General features: G+C 45.1%; 1 protein-coding gene across 1 annotated transcript; it reads right to left on the reverse strand.

The window, feature by feature from the left end:
* Nucleotides 1-6,449: 6,449 nt before the first annotated feature.
* LOC138528076 (peptidyl-prolyl cis-trans isomerase G-like) lies at nt 6,450-8,069 on the reverse strand. Its single transcript, XM_069639520.1, has one exon. The coding sequence runs from the start codon at nt 8,067-8,069 to the stop codon at nt 6,450-6,452; it is 1,620 nt and encodes a 539-aa protein (XP_069495621.1).
* Nucleotides 8,070-15,020: the final 6,951 nt, after the last annotated feature.

Below are 15,020 nucleotides of genomic sequence, written 5' to 3' on the forward strand. Positions count from 1 at the left end.
TGTTCGGGAAAATTCCGGGATGAATCTTCGATAGAAATTGGCAAAGCCGAGCATGCTCTGAACTCCCTTCACCGAGCTAGGAGATGGCCATTTGAGGATGGCGTCCACCTTTCGCGAGTCCATTCGGACTCCTTGAGGTGTCAGGATGAATCCGAGAAACTCAACTTCTGTGGTATGAAAAACGCATTTTTCGAGTTTTGCAAATAGTCTGTGCTGGCGCAATTTCTCAAGAACTGCCCTAACATGTTTTCTGTGATCAGATTCTGAAGAAGAGTACACCAGGATGTCGTCATTGTAAACAATGACACAGACATCGATAAGTTCCCGAAGAACATCATTCATAAAGTACTGAAAGGCGGCAGGTGCATTGCACAAACCGAAGGGCATCACCTGATATTCGAAGAGCCCAAACTTGGTGCGGAATGCAGTCTTCCATTCGTCGCCTTCTTTTATACGCACCAGGTGATAAGCTCCTCGGAGTTCTTACTTGGTGTACACACAAGCGTCTTTCACCTGGTCGATAAGCTCAGGGATCAAGGGCAGAGGATAACGATTCTTAATCGTTATTTGATTTAGGGCACGATAGTCTATACACGTTCTAAGGTCGCCCTCTTTTTTCGGCACGAAGAACAGAGCTGAAGAGACAGGAGACTTGGACGGGCGAATAAAACCATTGGCTAGGTACTGATCTAAATACTGACGCAAATGCAGGTTCTCAGGTTCCGTAAGAGCATAAATCCTACTACAAGGTAGTTGAGCATTGGGTACCAGATCGATTTGGCAATCATAAGACCGATGGGGAGGTAACGTGTTAGCCTGTTCTTTCTGAAAAACGTCTTGGAATTTTTGGTATTCTGACGGTAACTGTACAGGGGTGGAAGTTGCTGAGGCTAGACCCATAGCTGGATTTCTTGGATAACAAGTTGGTTCACAATCAGGAAAACTTATCTTCTTTGCTCGCCAGTCAATTCTGGGATTATGTGTTTCTAACCAAGGAATTCCAAAAATTACTTGGAATTGTGGGGCCTTGATCACATCAAACACGATTGCTTCCCGATGTCCGTCCTGACCCACCAGTGTCACTTCAACTGTGGAATGCGTTACAGGCCCTGAGGCTATTTCGGTTCCATCTACTGTAGTAATGACATCTTGGGTTACTTTCGGGCGGAGAGGAAGCTTAATCCTGGAAGCCAATTCACGGTCTATGTAATTTCCAATAGCTCCACTGTCGATGTATGCTTTTATAGCATGCAACTGCTGAGGCTGTTTTGGGTCCACGAGCACCATTGGCATGACAAAATGCGAGGTCAAAAAGTTAGTTTTCAAGCTCGGCAAGCGGACCCCTACGCTTGTCGGGCTAGGTCGTTTCCCGAATCAGGTGTCAATAATTCGTTATCAGTAGCTCCAACCACCTTCTTAGGTGGTTTAACTGGACAATTTCGAAGAAAGTGACCGGGAGTCCCGCAATACAGACAAAGTTGCATTTGCCGCCTTCTCTCTCGTTCTTTCTGCGTTAATGGTCCTTTAACACCACAGATTTGCATAGGTTCGGATACGTCGGTACTCTTGGAGTTAGCATGGGTTTTGATCGGTATTCGGGTTTCGTACTTGAACCGATCTGCTTTTCTGTTTTGAAGTCTGTGATCAAGTTGAACCACCAAGTCTATGTTGTCTGTGCAGACCTGGGGTGGGTTTACTATCTGAGCTAGAACATCCTTAAGCTCTCAGCGCAGGCCTCGATGAAACAATGTGATCCTTTTGTTTTCTGGCCATCCAGTTTCCACAACCAGTCTGTTAAAGGTGGCAATGTAGGACAGAAGATCCTGATTACCTTGTCGTAAGGATAGCAGTTTGTTATCAAGGGCCTGTCCTTGAGAGTGTCGAGCGAATAATCTTTCCATGCTGGCCTGGAAGCCCTGAAAATTCTGGAGAATGGGATCATCCTGATTTACCAATGGAATAGACCAATCGGCAGCACTGCCACTGAGGTAAGATAGTATAAAGGCTACCTTGGTCTGGTCGTTAGGGAAGGCTCCGGGTCTGCATAGAAAGTGTAAACGACATTGGTTCATAAAGACGGCATATTTCTTGGGATCCCCCGCAAAACGTTCAGGCGGGGCCAAAGGCATGTGTCCAGGTAGATTGATTTGTACCGGGTTATTCAAACCCATTGATGTGGAAATGTCTCCGGAATTAGGTAAAGGAGTGTGCCCTGCCTGGGCCTGTAATAACCTTTTGGCTAGGTCATCTGTTCTTTCCTTGGATAGGATCAGTTCTCTTTTGAGAGCGTTAGTCTCCTGGCGGGCTGAGTGCACCTCTGCCCGCAATTCCCCCAAAAGCTGGGCCAGCTGGTCAGTCTCGGAAGTCTCCATAGCGCCCGGGTGGGAAATAGTGGGTAGGCTTCGCGTTCTGTAACGCTCACCTGATTCCCACGGAGGCGCAGGTCTGGCCTCGAGTGCTGGTGCTTCTTCAATGGTGAATCGCAGGACTCCGAAGATGGACAGGAAGGGCCCCTCTACTCTGGCTTCTCTGGCTCGCAGGAATATTCCCCTGTGCGTGAAAAGGGAGTATTACCTACTGACTGAGTTATGCTCAAGCCTCCCACTCTCTTCCAACCCTCCACGATACCCTTCCACGATTCCCCGTGAAGTCTCACCTTAGGGTCAGGAAGGATGAGCTCTCCATCCTGCTTCTGATGCAGGGGCGCGTTGAAACCCAGTTACTTCACTGGATTCAGGATTGATGGGAGTTCAGGTAAGCTTGACTATTCAGGTAAGGCGCTGTAAAAGTTCTGCTGCAAGTTCAAAAGTCCAAGCTTAATAATAATGTTCATTGTCTTGTTGCAGCAAGCGCTAATGTTTATGTCTTTTTCCCCTTAGGGGCCGGGGTTCGGAATGCCGGAGATATGGCGCCGACCCGAAGTGAAATGTGCAGTTCCAGTAAATGACAGGTAAGTTCTGGATGAGCGCTCGGGTAATGTCTTTTTTTTTTTTTATTTTTTGTATATAATTGTATTACAATTTTTACAAATTCTGTCCAAATTTTTGTGTCCTTGCTTCCTGTTTTCCTTTGTGACTATCCTGGGATTTTCTGGTCAATGGGATGTTTGAGAGCTTTCTGTTGTTATTTCTTTTTCGTCCAGTTTCAATTTTTCCAAGAAGGTCGCTGTGGCCACCGTCAAAGATGTGGAGTTGCCACACATTAGCATATTCCACCAAGTTTCTTCACTTGCCGTTTGGTACCGAACTTTGTGTGGTTTGAGATAAATAGTTCGCATGGATGCCGTTCCTGCGCAGTGGATAAGAAGATGGCGTAGTGTTTCACTTTCCCTCTGCTCACAATATCTACAGTTTTTAGTTTTTAGTTGTCGACTGTTTTCTTCGAAAGAGGATCTCATTGGTTTTCAATAAGTTTAACCTTGCTCTCAAGAAAGTTGTTCTCAGTCGCTTGTCTGGAAACTTTTTTAGGTAATTTCTGACTTCGTCTACTTTTTGGGTGTTCATAGTATGATGTGTATTGGTTGTGAGCTCTTCTGTTTTATCTAAAGTCTCAATCCAGTCTTGTGTTTTCAGTTTTTTCTTTACTTTTCCCGGGATCCTTTCTATTTCCCATTCAGAACATCCAATTTTTTCTGCTTGTTCCAATGATCTGCTGTACCAACTTGATAGCATTGGGTTTGATCCACTCTTCATCTCTTGATATATTATCTCCAGTATTTTAGGCCGCGGCTGCCTTATGATTTTACCCAGGAATAAGAGACTGTTTCTTATTACCAATGATTCTAAAGATTGGAGACTCAATTCACATCGAATGATTGTCGCAGAAGTGGAATTTGGAAGTTGTAGTACTCTCCGCCAAAATATACCTTCTAATTTAGCCCACAGTGACTTTGGCAGGTATAGCATGGCCTCGGCTCCATAAGTCAAAGTTGGACAGACCTTTGCTCTGTAAAAGTTTATTAATGGGAGGATTGAAAATTTCCCAAATTTTCTGTCCAGAGATCTTGCCTGGGCTGCTAGCGTTTTTGTTTTGGAGATAAGATGCTCTTGCATCGTTATTTCAATTTTGCTCGACGATAGTTTTACCCCTAGGTAGGTGCAGCTTTTCACTATTTCTAATGGCTCAGAGTTCGCGAACCATTTCTTTCTTTTTTTTGTTCTCGCTGGTTTTTCTAAGATCAGGATTTTTGTTTTAGATATATTAAGTTCCAAGTCATTTTTCGTCAGATAGGCTGTGAGGCTGTCTATTTGTCTCTGTAGACCGATTGCTGTTTGATCTAGCAATAAGATGTCGTCTGCATACAGCAATCTTGTCACTTTTGAGTCACCTATTTGAGGAGGAAATGATCTGGTGTCGTTTTCGGGATCTGCGATGTCGGCCATGTAGGCCTTATATAGTGCCGGTGCCAGGGGGCAGCCTTGTTTCACGCCTCTGTCTGTTTTTATGTTTTCCGACAATAAGCCAGCTTCATTGAGTCGAATTTTAATCGATGTTCCGCTATATAGCGCTTTCACTTGCGCGAGAATGGCTGATGGACATTTTTGTTTCTCCAGTTTTTTCCATAGTTTTTTTCTGTTCACGCGATCAAAGGCTTGCACCAGGTCAATTGACGCTATGAATGTTGATGGTTGCCCCTCGAAGACCTTTGATTTTAGTATGCTAATCAGCATAATGTTTACTGACGTACCGAGGTTCTTCTCGAATCCTGATTGAAAGGGGTCAGTTGTTTTTGCCTCTTTTTGCCATGTCTGCAGTTCATCTAACAACATTGATCCGTAAAGTTTGCCAAGCACATCTAGTAGTGCAATTGGCCTATAGTTTCTCGGATCGTCCCTTGGGCCCTTCTTATAAATTGGGACAATGTTTGCAGTCTTCCATGTCTCCGGAATGGTTCTCGAAATCCTAGATCTTCTAAAGATTTCTGCTATTAGTGGGGCCCAATTTTCAGCATCCTGCTTCAGAATGGCGTTGGAAATGCCGTCAGGTCCGGGGGCCCTGGAGTTATTTAGTTTCTTGATCTTAGACAAAATGTCCTTCTCTGAGCATTCTGTCCAGTTAGCCTCTTCTTGGATAATCGTTGTTACTTCCCCTGGAGTGGGGTCGTTGTATAACTCGGTGAAGTGGTCACTCCATCTTTCTTCTGCGACACTGTTTGTAATTCTTGTGTCCGTGGGCGAGATTTTGTGTTTTATAATAGTCCAAAAATCTCTTGAGTTCTTTTTACAAACTGCTCTCAGCATATTCTCTGCGTCCATCTGATATAGTTTCCATCGTGTCGCTTGTAGCCAGGATTTATACAACTTTTTAGTTTTACATGCCAGGTCTACATTTGTTTGCGTTGGATTTGTTCGTGCAATCCGAATAGCCTTTCTTAGATTTGATTTCTTTGTTCTCAATTCCTCATTGTGAGTATGTAAATGAATTTTGTCATCTACTCTTTTACGTCGTAGATGGAGATAAGGGATCAAGAGAGGCGTATAATCCAAGCTTGCTTTCTCTGTATTTAAGGTCGCTTGTCCATTATAGGCTTCCGTGATCGAAGTTATGCCTTCTGTTGTGATTTTTAATCGATTTCCTTGATGGTTTAGTTCCAGATTTTTCGACATTGTCACCAACATCTTTTTTTTTGCTGGCCATATTACGGTTAGTAAATTATGGTCACTGGCCGTAGTCTTCACTACCTTGAAGCTTGTGATTAGGCGATACAACTCTTTAGAGGCAAAGATGTGGTCAATTGTACTTCTTTTACCCGCGCTTTCCCATGTTGGAATTCTGGATTTGGCTAAGTCTAGGGAGTTTAGATTGTACAAGTCCCTGGAATCCATCAGTTTGGCCCATGCCGCACCTCTCGTTGTTGATTGAGTGTTGCTCATATTGTACGTTGATCTTTCCTTCTCCGATACCGGGCAAGAGGCGTTTAAATCGCCACATATCAAGATGTGGTCCATATCATACATCTCTTTTGTATCTGTAAGGATTTTCTCCACCTTATTTAGAAAGTTTTTTGTCTTCGTTATCGACGGGTTCCAGTAGATGTTTAGCACCAGGATAAGATCTCGCTTTAGTTTTTTTTTTTGCCGGGGGTCCTCTTTATTCCATTCCAGCAATGTCGCCTGAATTGTCAGAGATGATATCAGGTTATGAACTATTCTAAGAACTCCGCCAGTTTTTACAGCTGTCAGCAAGCCTGAGGTAGGACGTCCTCGTGTTCCTTTTTGTGCCGGCGAGAGTGATACTTCAAAACCATCCAGGCTCGGTTGAGATAACAACCAGGTCTCCTGCAAAGTTATGAGGTCGAAAAGACCAAGGTTTACATCTCCTGGATGAGTCAGGTGAATGTGGCCTCTTGTATTCCAGGAGCCAAGAATAATGTTTTGATCCGGTTCTTGGGCCACGTGTAACTCCTTTAATGTCTCTCCAACGCAATTGTCAGATTGACGATTTGATTGCTATTTCCTCACATATTTTGTTAGTGCTGTAGAAATCCATGCCCATTTATTGGTGTTTTTTTCTGTTTCTTGCGTCTGGATCTGTGTTGATATGTTTCTACATGTGATACGTTTATCTTTTTCTCTGCGGGACTGTGTCAGAAACGGCCCTTTCGGGTGTCTTGGGGATAGTCTTTGTGGTTTCTTATCGTTTTGTGTCCAGTTGTCTTGAGAGGAAGAATTTTCTTTGCTCTTGTCTCTTTCTTTATCCTTTTTCTTTCTTGAACCACTTTGATCTAATGTTTCTCGTGATTTTCGACGTTCATCTTCTTCCTTTTGCTCTTCTCTTTCCGGTGTGTAGTTGTGTTTTCTCTTTGTTCTAGTTCGTCTTTCAGTTACAGGCGTTGTCTTCCCTGGTTCTTTAGCGTTTGTCGTATGTTTACGTTTTTCTTTTGTGTCGTGGTCATCCTCTCTTCTGTGCCCTCTTTCTTCTGCAGTTGTTTCTCTTAGGGTGTACCCTCTTTTGGCTAAATCTCCTGCCACGGACAACAGCAGTTTCTTCACTGTATGAGATGTGATGTGGAGGAAGATACTATCCGTTCGAGCTTTATGTGCGAACTCCACTATATTTAGGTCAACACTTTTGATTTGGTCTCCATTTGGTACTTTTTGTATTAATCTCATGGTTTCTCTCCTGTTTAATAAAAGCTTTTCTCCCTTTTTGTCACTTTTTTCTAATTTCAAGGTACGTGATGAGTTACTCTTATGAGTAAAAATTGTTGATGTCCGGGTGGGATTGGATTGTGTCTGGTAAGCCGCAGGCCTTCTGTTTGATCTCTTATTTCTTTCTGAGTGTCTCTCACTTGAGCCCGTTTTTTCTCTTCTTTTATTTCGATTCTCTGGTGTTTTTATCCTTTTTCCATAAGGAGAGGTTTCTGGTTTGTGTTGTCGTGCATTTTTGTAGTATTGAGAGTGTTGTTTGTGACGTGTTCCGCTATTGGACGTGTTTCCGGCCCATTCTCTCACATGCTTTTCCTTTGTGTTCTGTGCAGGGCAATCCCTGACTTTTTCGTGTTCAATTTTGTTTATCTTTGTGTTGGCCACTCGGAACAACGTTTTCCTTTCTGGGGTTATCCGACTTCTTCTATAGCTTAAGTCGTCCGTTTTATTTATTTCTTTTCCAGATACTTTTGCTTGTAGCTGCTTGTGTTTGACCCTTTGTTCTACTATTGGCATGCTGTCTTCCGCAAATGACACCTTTCTTTTTTTATTAATTGGACGAGGGATTTCTGGTTCTGAGTTTTCAATCGAATATGTACTCAGGTCCAACAAGTTTGGCGAGCTCTCCTCCACCGGTTTGCGATTAGCTTTCATGTTTGTCTCTTGTAGTTCGCTTTCTATATTTTTGGTTTTTTGGGCTATGCCAGCTATCCATTTGGAAATGCTCAAATTTGCGTTTTTTTCTGTAGTTTGTTTCTCTTGTACTGTTGACCCTATAGTGCTTAGTTTATCTTTATGACTTGAACTGGTTTTTGAGATCTTCTGTCTCTGGGGTTGCGGGGTAATTTCATTTTGGTCCCTCATTTGCTGAATTTCTTTGTGTCCCTCTTTTAGTTTTTTTTCCGTTTTCTTTAATTTCATGTCGTTTTCTTTGGTTGGTATCAGTTCATAATTGGTATCTGCTGTGGTTTCTATTAGTTCCTCTTCATAGCTGTTTTGTCTGGTCTCCCTCTGGTTAGTTTGAGAGTAAGAGGATACTGCTTGTTTTTTGAACTGGAACACCTCAATTTTGTTCCTTTGTGGAGGCCTTCCAGGTCTCTAACGTTGTTATGTATCCTTCCAAATGAATTAGCTTCATGTTGCATGCTGCTAGTACTGAAGTGTGCTCTTTAAGTGTTTCATTTATTGTTTCGTACAGTTTCCCAAAGGGTGCCAGAGCAATGGTCATAGCTGACATTACAGGTAAAATGTCCAAGTTTTTGACTGGTGATTTTTTTTCCTCTTTTTTTTTCAATGGAGTTCCTGTTTCGTTTTTCGCTTTATGTGGTGTGGATAATAGAACTCGTAAGGCATCTGTCGAGATGTCTAATTTTTTATGTTGCGGCGAGCACTTCTCACCTATAGTATTCTCTCTTTGTTTTCGCATTTTTTTATAGTTCAATATTGCCTCTGCCAATTTTATTTCTTCTGGATTCCACATATGGCTTGATTTTGGTTTGACCAAGTCATCCACTTTCTTGTCCTCTTTCTTGTTTTTGTTTTCGTTGTGTATAATCTCAATGGTTTTTTCCACTGGTTTGTCTGGCTGTATGTATCCCAATTTTTGGTTTTTGTTATTTGTTACCTCTGGTGATTCCCTGGCTTTATTGTTTCCTTCTGTCTGAATAGAGTTTGATATGACTTCCTGTTTTTTTTCAATGTCCTTTTCTGACGTTATTAGTTTCAGTGTTGATTTGTTTTTATCTTCCTCGTGCTCCTGAGGTCTGTTCTCTGTAGTTGTCTTGTCTATGCCCGTTTTAGTTGTTTCTGTCCTTTGGCATACAGTAGGTTGGCTTGGGTGCCAACGTATGTGTGATAGTAAGACTCCTCCCTTTGTCGATTTTTCTGTCTTCAGTGGGTTTATTTTATTTTTTTGGGGGGATGGTGGAATTCCTGCCAAGATTTCTAAATCGGAAAGCTCAAAACGATTTACAATCGGAGGCTTCCCCAGTTTTTCAAAGAATCTTCCAATCGGGTTGTTAGACGGTGTTAGCGGTTTTCCCATTTTTTTCGTTTGCGGCTTTGGTGGGAATCTATTTTTCGGAGTCGATGCCTCAGTGGGATTGTATTTTTCCCCTCCTAAGCTTTTTGTTTGTTGTTCCATTAAAAGCTCATTTTCTTTATGACTAGAAAGTATTTGTGTTTCTTTTCTTCTTAGATTGTCCTCAAGTAACTGTTTTGTTGCTGATTGATGAGACTCTTCTTCTTGCTTCTCTAGTTGTAGATAAGTATGTGTTTTTGCCCAGTTATGTTCTCTCAGGATGGTTACTTCGTCCATGTCATCTCCTTCCAATTCATCTGAGTATGATAGGGTAATGTTCTGACAGCTAGCATCTCTAAGCTCTGATTGATTCCATTCCGGGCTGGGCAGGTCAGATCTCACTGTCACTGGATGAAGGTTGCTTTCGCATGTTTGAAGATCTTGTGGATCTGGTCTCTTATTTATCTTTATCACCTCGATCTCTGTGGGCTCTGCCGAGCCCTTTATATTCTTTTGTATGTTTTCATTTGTACTCATTACATTTGTAGCTTTGCACTTCTTTGGTGTACCATCAGGTAGCGTCTCCTCAATCCACACGGCGGTAGGCCCGTGGGCTCCGCTCCCCAAGAGCTCCACGCTCAGCCATAAAACCGCTCGTGTGGGCTCTTCTCCCCTAACAGTTTCTCTGTGCCCTCTCAGCAAGTCCTCTGGTGGTGTCTCTACCTTCTTCTGCACAGTGGCGGGCCCGCGGGCTCCGTTCCCCAAGAGTTCCGCGCTCAGCCCTAAAACCACTCGTGCAGCCACCTTGCTCCTATCTGTGACTTTGCACTCCTTCGCCCCGCCCTCGGCAGGCACCATCTCTCCCCGCACAGTGGTGGACTCGCTGTCTCCGCTCCCCGCGGGCTCCGCACTGGGCCCTGGAGCCGCTCGTTTCGGGTTTGTCTCGATTCCTCTCTCCCTCTCCCTTTCCCCACAACGGTCTCTCACATCACTACCGCTGCCCGCCTCACCATTTCCCCGTTCTTCCTGTGCGGGAGACGGCGGAACCCGCCCCGGTCCCTCTGCGAAAACCTCCCCTTCATCATCGCCGGCTTCGCCTCGCAGAGACCGAGACTGGGGTACATGTCTCCCCCAACTCCGCGGCCGCTCACGTCCCTCGCAGCCAGACTCCAAATTCATCTCCTCTCTCCAAGGTGAGTCGTGTTGGTGGGGGGATCTGAGGGGGGGGATTGGAGGAGAGGCTGTGCTGGTTTTCGAGGTTGCGGTTTCAGTTGTTATATTTAACGGTTTTTTTCGTGTTTCACTCAACACTGTTTCTTTTGTATTTTGTGCGCTGCTCCTTAACACGCGGCCCGTTTCTTTATATTCTTTTGGCAGTGGGTTGTTACCCCCAGTGGTGTCCTCCATGCTGCCGCAAAACTCTCCCCTAGATGATTTTTTTGTTTGTTTCTTCAACAGTGAGTCGATTGAGGTGTGTTGTAGTGGGGGAGGCGCGGTAGGGTGGGTACCCGTTTTTTGGTCCGTTTTTTTTTGGTCCGTTTTTTGGTCCATTCCTAAATAAGGGTACCAACACTTTGTTTTAATCCTTTTCAAAGTTGCTGTACGTTGACTTTATTTAGTGCTCCAGTGGCCAGCGGCCAGACTGCCAGACTGCACCTCCTCGCAGCTCTCCGCGGCCGCTCCGCGGCCAAAATGGGTTTTTAGGCCCTTGTAGCAGTAAACACTGCAGACAGACTTCCACAGCAAACTGGAAAAAAAAAAAAAAAATCAGAGTTTCCTGCCAGACTGCACCTCCTCGCAGCTCTCCGTAATGTCTTTGTCTTTTTTCCCCATAGGGGCCGGGGTCCGGAAAATGCCTGGAAGCGGCAAGACCCGAAATGAAATGGGAATGACCCAACAGGTAAGTCTTAGAAGGAAACTGAGCTTTTCCTATTCCTTTCCTTCTCTCACCTTGTTCTTGTCTTTTTCTCTCTAGGCTCTGGGAAGTGGCTATGGATCCGGATGATCGCTGCTGAGGATGGAGGCGTCCAGGATAGGTGAGTGAAATGCAGCGCTGCAGCAATCGTAGCGAAATGCTTTTAAAATGATGTCTTCCTTTTCAGGATCGTCAGTGTGATGTCTCCGTGGTGCTGATTTAGCAGGTAAGGTCTTTTGTCTCCCTTTGCAGGTGACCCAGGATACTGACAGGCGTGGCTGAGGTCCAGATGCAGGAGCTGACACGGTGAGCGTCCAGCTGCGAGGAGCAGAACAACGCGAAGCGTGAGTGGCTGATCGGGTGTGGTTTAAATAGCTTTGGATGAAGTTCCAAGTGTGTATCCTTCCACCGACCACACCCGGGTGGAAAGTAGTCCCACAGGTAAAGTAGTTCCATTCAGGCCTCAAGAGGGCCTGGATGTAGCAGCATGGTCTGCATCAGGTAAGTGCACATTAAAACACTTGAACACATGTCTAGCTTTATGAGCCTGGCGCCTAAGGCGCCAGGACAGGGGTCCAACATGAGCCTGGCGCCTAAGGCGCCAGGACTGCGTCCAAAGGGCCCCAGCTTGGGCCCGCTGGCACTCACCTGGGGGAAATGATGCCTGCCTCTGGGGTTGCTGGGTCAGACCTGGCTCCTTGGAGGTAGGCATCATGACAGCTTCGGCCTCCAGCCCTGCAAAACCATTTTTTTCCAGTCACTTAAAATTCACCTTGCAAACTCCTGACTGCAGAGTCTAATCAATTTATATTTGTAAATTCCATATGTGTGTATATCAGTTGAGGCATGTTTAATAACTATCGTGTTTTATTCACAGTGCGTTTTTCGTGACAAGCCCCCTTCCCTGCATGTGCATTATGAAACTGTTCATCGCTCAGTTTCTATGCACTTCGTAGCACACCATATCTAAATTGTCTATATTTCATTGGCGATCTGTTTATTTATCTTGCTGCCTGCGCAACATTGCAACAACTTAGCCACACCCCCAGTCACAAATATGGTGTGCGCAACGTGAACCCCTCTTCCTCAGTGGGACCTTTCCTGACCACCCCAACACAATCTTTCACAGCCAGGCCTTTTTTGCAACTGTACCTTCCTCTCTGCTCTCCCTGAAATCTCAGGGGTTCCTCCCACCACCCTCTCTACTTCTCTGTTCTCCCTGCCAGGGTCTTGGTCCGCCTCTTCAATCTGCCTTGGGCCAACCCAGACTCCTCATATCTTCCTGCGCTTATTAAATGCATGGTAGCCCTCGCTCAGCCCCTTGAATGTTTGTACTCTCTCCATTACTGCTGTCACCACCTCTGATCTCACTACCTGCTCCTCCTTCTATGTTATCATTTTCTTCTTCATCCTAAGTCCATGATGTTGTCACTTCCTTCTCTGATCTCACCACCGTCTTTCCTGATGTCTCTTCCTCTCGCCTCCAGGACATCCTAACCACTCCTCCTGCCTCACTGTTCTACTGCATTGCTGCTTGCAAAAACCTGCTTCAACAACCCACATGACCTGACAGGTGCTGTTCTCCTCTGCACCTGTGGCTGATAATTTAGAGAGGGCCGCTATTGGCTGGCACCTCTGTGGGCACCTGTGGTTGCTTTAGGTTTAAGGGGTTGGGACAAGTCTATATTCAAGCCACTCACCAGATGAAGGGATATTCTGTTTGACTGGTTGAGTGAAGGGGGTGCACTATTGTTTTCCCTGGTTGGAGAATCTCTCACTACAGTACACTGTCGTGGACAGTTTCCTTCTCACAATGTGGCTTTCAATGTTCGAGAAGTTGCAAGCCTGTCCAGCTGTATCCGCAGCCCTGCAGAATTCACAGTGGGCTCTGCAAGCTACTGGAGAAGTATTGTTTGATGTTCAAGTGAATGTGGCATCCTCTACACACTTACTACCCTCGGCAACTGAAGGTGAATGCATTCCCGTGAAGGGAAAGCGTCTCTTCTCTAGATCATGAATTTGGGTCTGTCTAGATGGAGCTTTGGTCCATGTAAATTGGGAAGGGGGTGTCCATGATTTCTCAATGGGTTTGGAAAGCAAGACGATTGTTAGGGCTATGTTGCCTTTGCCTATCATATGGCTGGATAAGGTTTTGCCTACCAGTACTGGACTTAGGACCATCACTGTGTTTGTCCCCTGCCATGCATCAGGGACCAAGTTAGGGTGACCAAGGCATCTTCCCTACACTTCCCCAGGCCCAACATCAATTGTCTCGGCGTGGCATCTGGTCCCCTGAGTCACCACCTTGATGGCCCCTAGAGCCAGGCAGGGGACTTCTTCAACTATCCATAACTTGACTTAAAATAATAACAACACATTGAACTATTTACTGCACTCCTAAAGTGGATTTTCCAATAAGATCAGTTTTCATTCCTTCTCTAGATAACATTTTCTTTGCTTTACACTGACAACTAAGCATACTTCGCAGTGATCATTATCACTCACTCTATGTTATCTTTCCCTTCTTAAGAGGTAAAGCTGTCTACCTGCACTGAGACACCTCCTCCTTCCCCATCCCGCTTTGCTTTTTCCCTTTTCCTTTTTTATTCCAAAAGCTGTGATCGGGTTACACCCTGGGCGGGGTCACAATTTGTTTACACAAGGACACGGTTCGGCACTTCAAGATAGCTGTGGTTGTGTTGTGCACAGTCAAAAAGACTCTCCTGTTTTTTGATGTAGATGTCTTAGATGTTTGTGTACGCCCTTATGCTTGCGGGCTATGGCGTGACACAAATAAATAAATAAAATAAATATATAACTGTACCCACTGTATAATACGTGTGTATTGATGTCACATTCTGTTGCTGCCACCCGCACCATGTACCTGCTAGTCCTTGGCATTTGTATTCCAGGTGGTGCGGGCGGGCGCCATGGCTTCGGGGTTCAATACACCACCTACGATCACGGGAGGCACCAAAGGAGTGCCCTGGTGAGTGCTCCATTCTCCTGACGGATGTTTCCGGGGTCTGGGCCACGTTGTGCCTAAGTCACGGCATGGCCTTCAAGGCTCGGGTCACATGACCGCTCTCCCGGCCTGCAGCTTCTCGGTTGCCTGGCAACCACTGCTGCCGGTGATTCAGGCACTATATAAGGCTGGCTGTCCCTCATATCCAGTGGGCAAAGCATCAGTGATGTATTTAATCATGTGAAAGAACATTTTGCATACTCGCATATTGATTTATTTTTTATTTCAGTCATTATTAATGATATCCATGTCTTAGTGCCTTTGTTAAATAACTGGAATATAAAACAAATTACAGTATCGATGATGAGGCTCGAACTAAGCACTCTTGACTACTCTCTTCGCTCCCAGATGCGCGTTTTACCCCTCAGTCTTCCAATGCTTTGGCTATGACCCACTTCTGAACATTTGTGTCCCTGAGAACACCTGGTGGACCCGTGCATTTTGGACAGGGCATGCATCTGCAGATGCTTCTACCCTTGTTGAATGACAAGGAGACAATTATTGTCCAGCAGCATCTGCTGTTTCTAATGGATATTTTGGGGCCAAACTCCCAGGTATGCCACAGGGCCACTAGGAGTTTGCAGACTCTCAGAGGGCCCAACACCTTCCACAGGACAAACGGAGGGCTCAGTCAACGAAACGTTCAATAAACAAAACCAACAGGGATCAGCACAGGGAGAGAAGAAATCCATGGACATCTCAATGTCTCCTGGCTCACAGGCCAGTTTTTTACCCTAATGACATCAGAATGATGTTGCAACCTGGGCCCTTCTCCAGATATATGTGTTATTCTACTGGCTCTCACATGTCAGGTGGCTGGCCTGGTCCATCCCCAAGTCACTATCTATAACAATGTTGCAGTGTGAGGGTCTTGTCATTGGTTCTTGTCCATTGCTACCCACCCCTAGGATA

This window comes from Ambystoma mexicanum, chromosome 7q (assembly GCF_040938575.1).
Source record: "Ambystoma mexicanum isolate Mex_15411 chromosome 7q, UKY_AmexF1_1, whole genome shotgun sequence".
Taxonomy (NCBI): domain Eukaryota; kingdom Metazoa; phylum Chordata; class Amphibia; order Caudata; family Ambystomatidae; genus Ambystoma; species Ambystoma mexicanum.

Coding starts and splice junctions, on each gene's coding strand:
- LOC138528076 (XM_069639520.1), bottom strand. CDS start 8,069: ATGAAATTAAAGAAAACGGAAAAAAAACTAAAAGAGGGACACAAAGAA.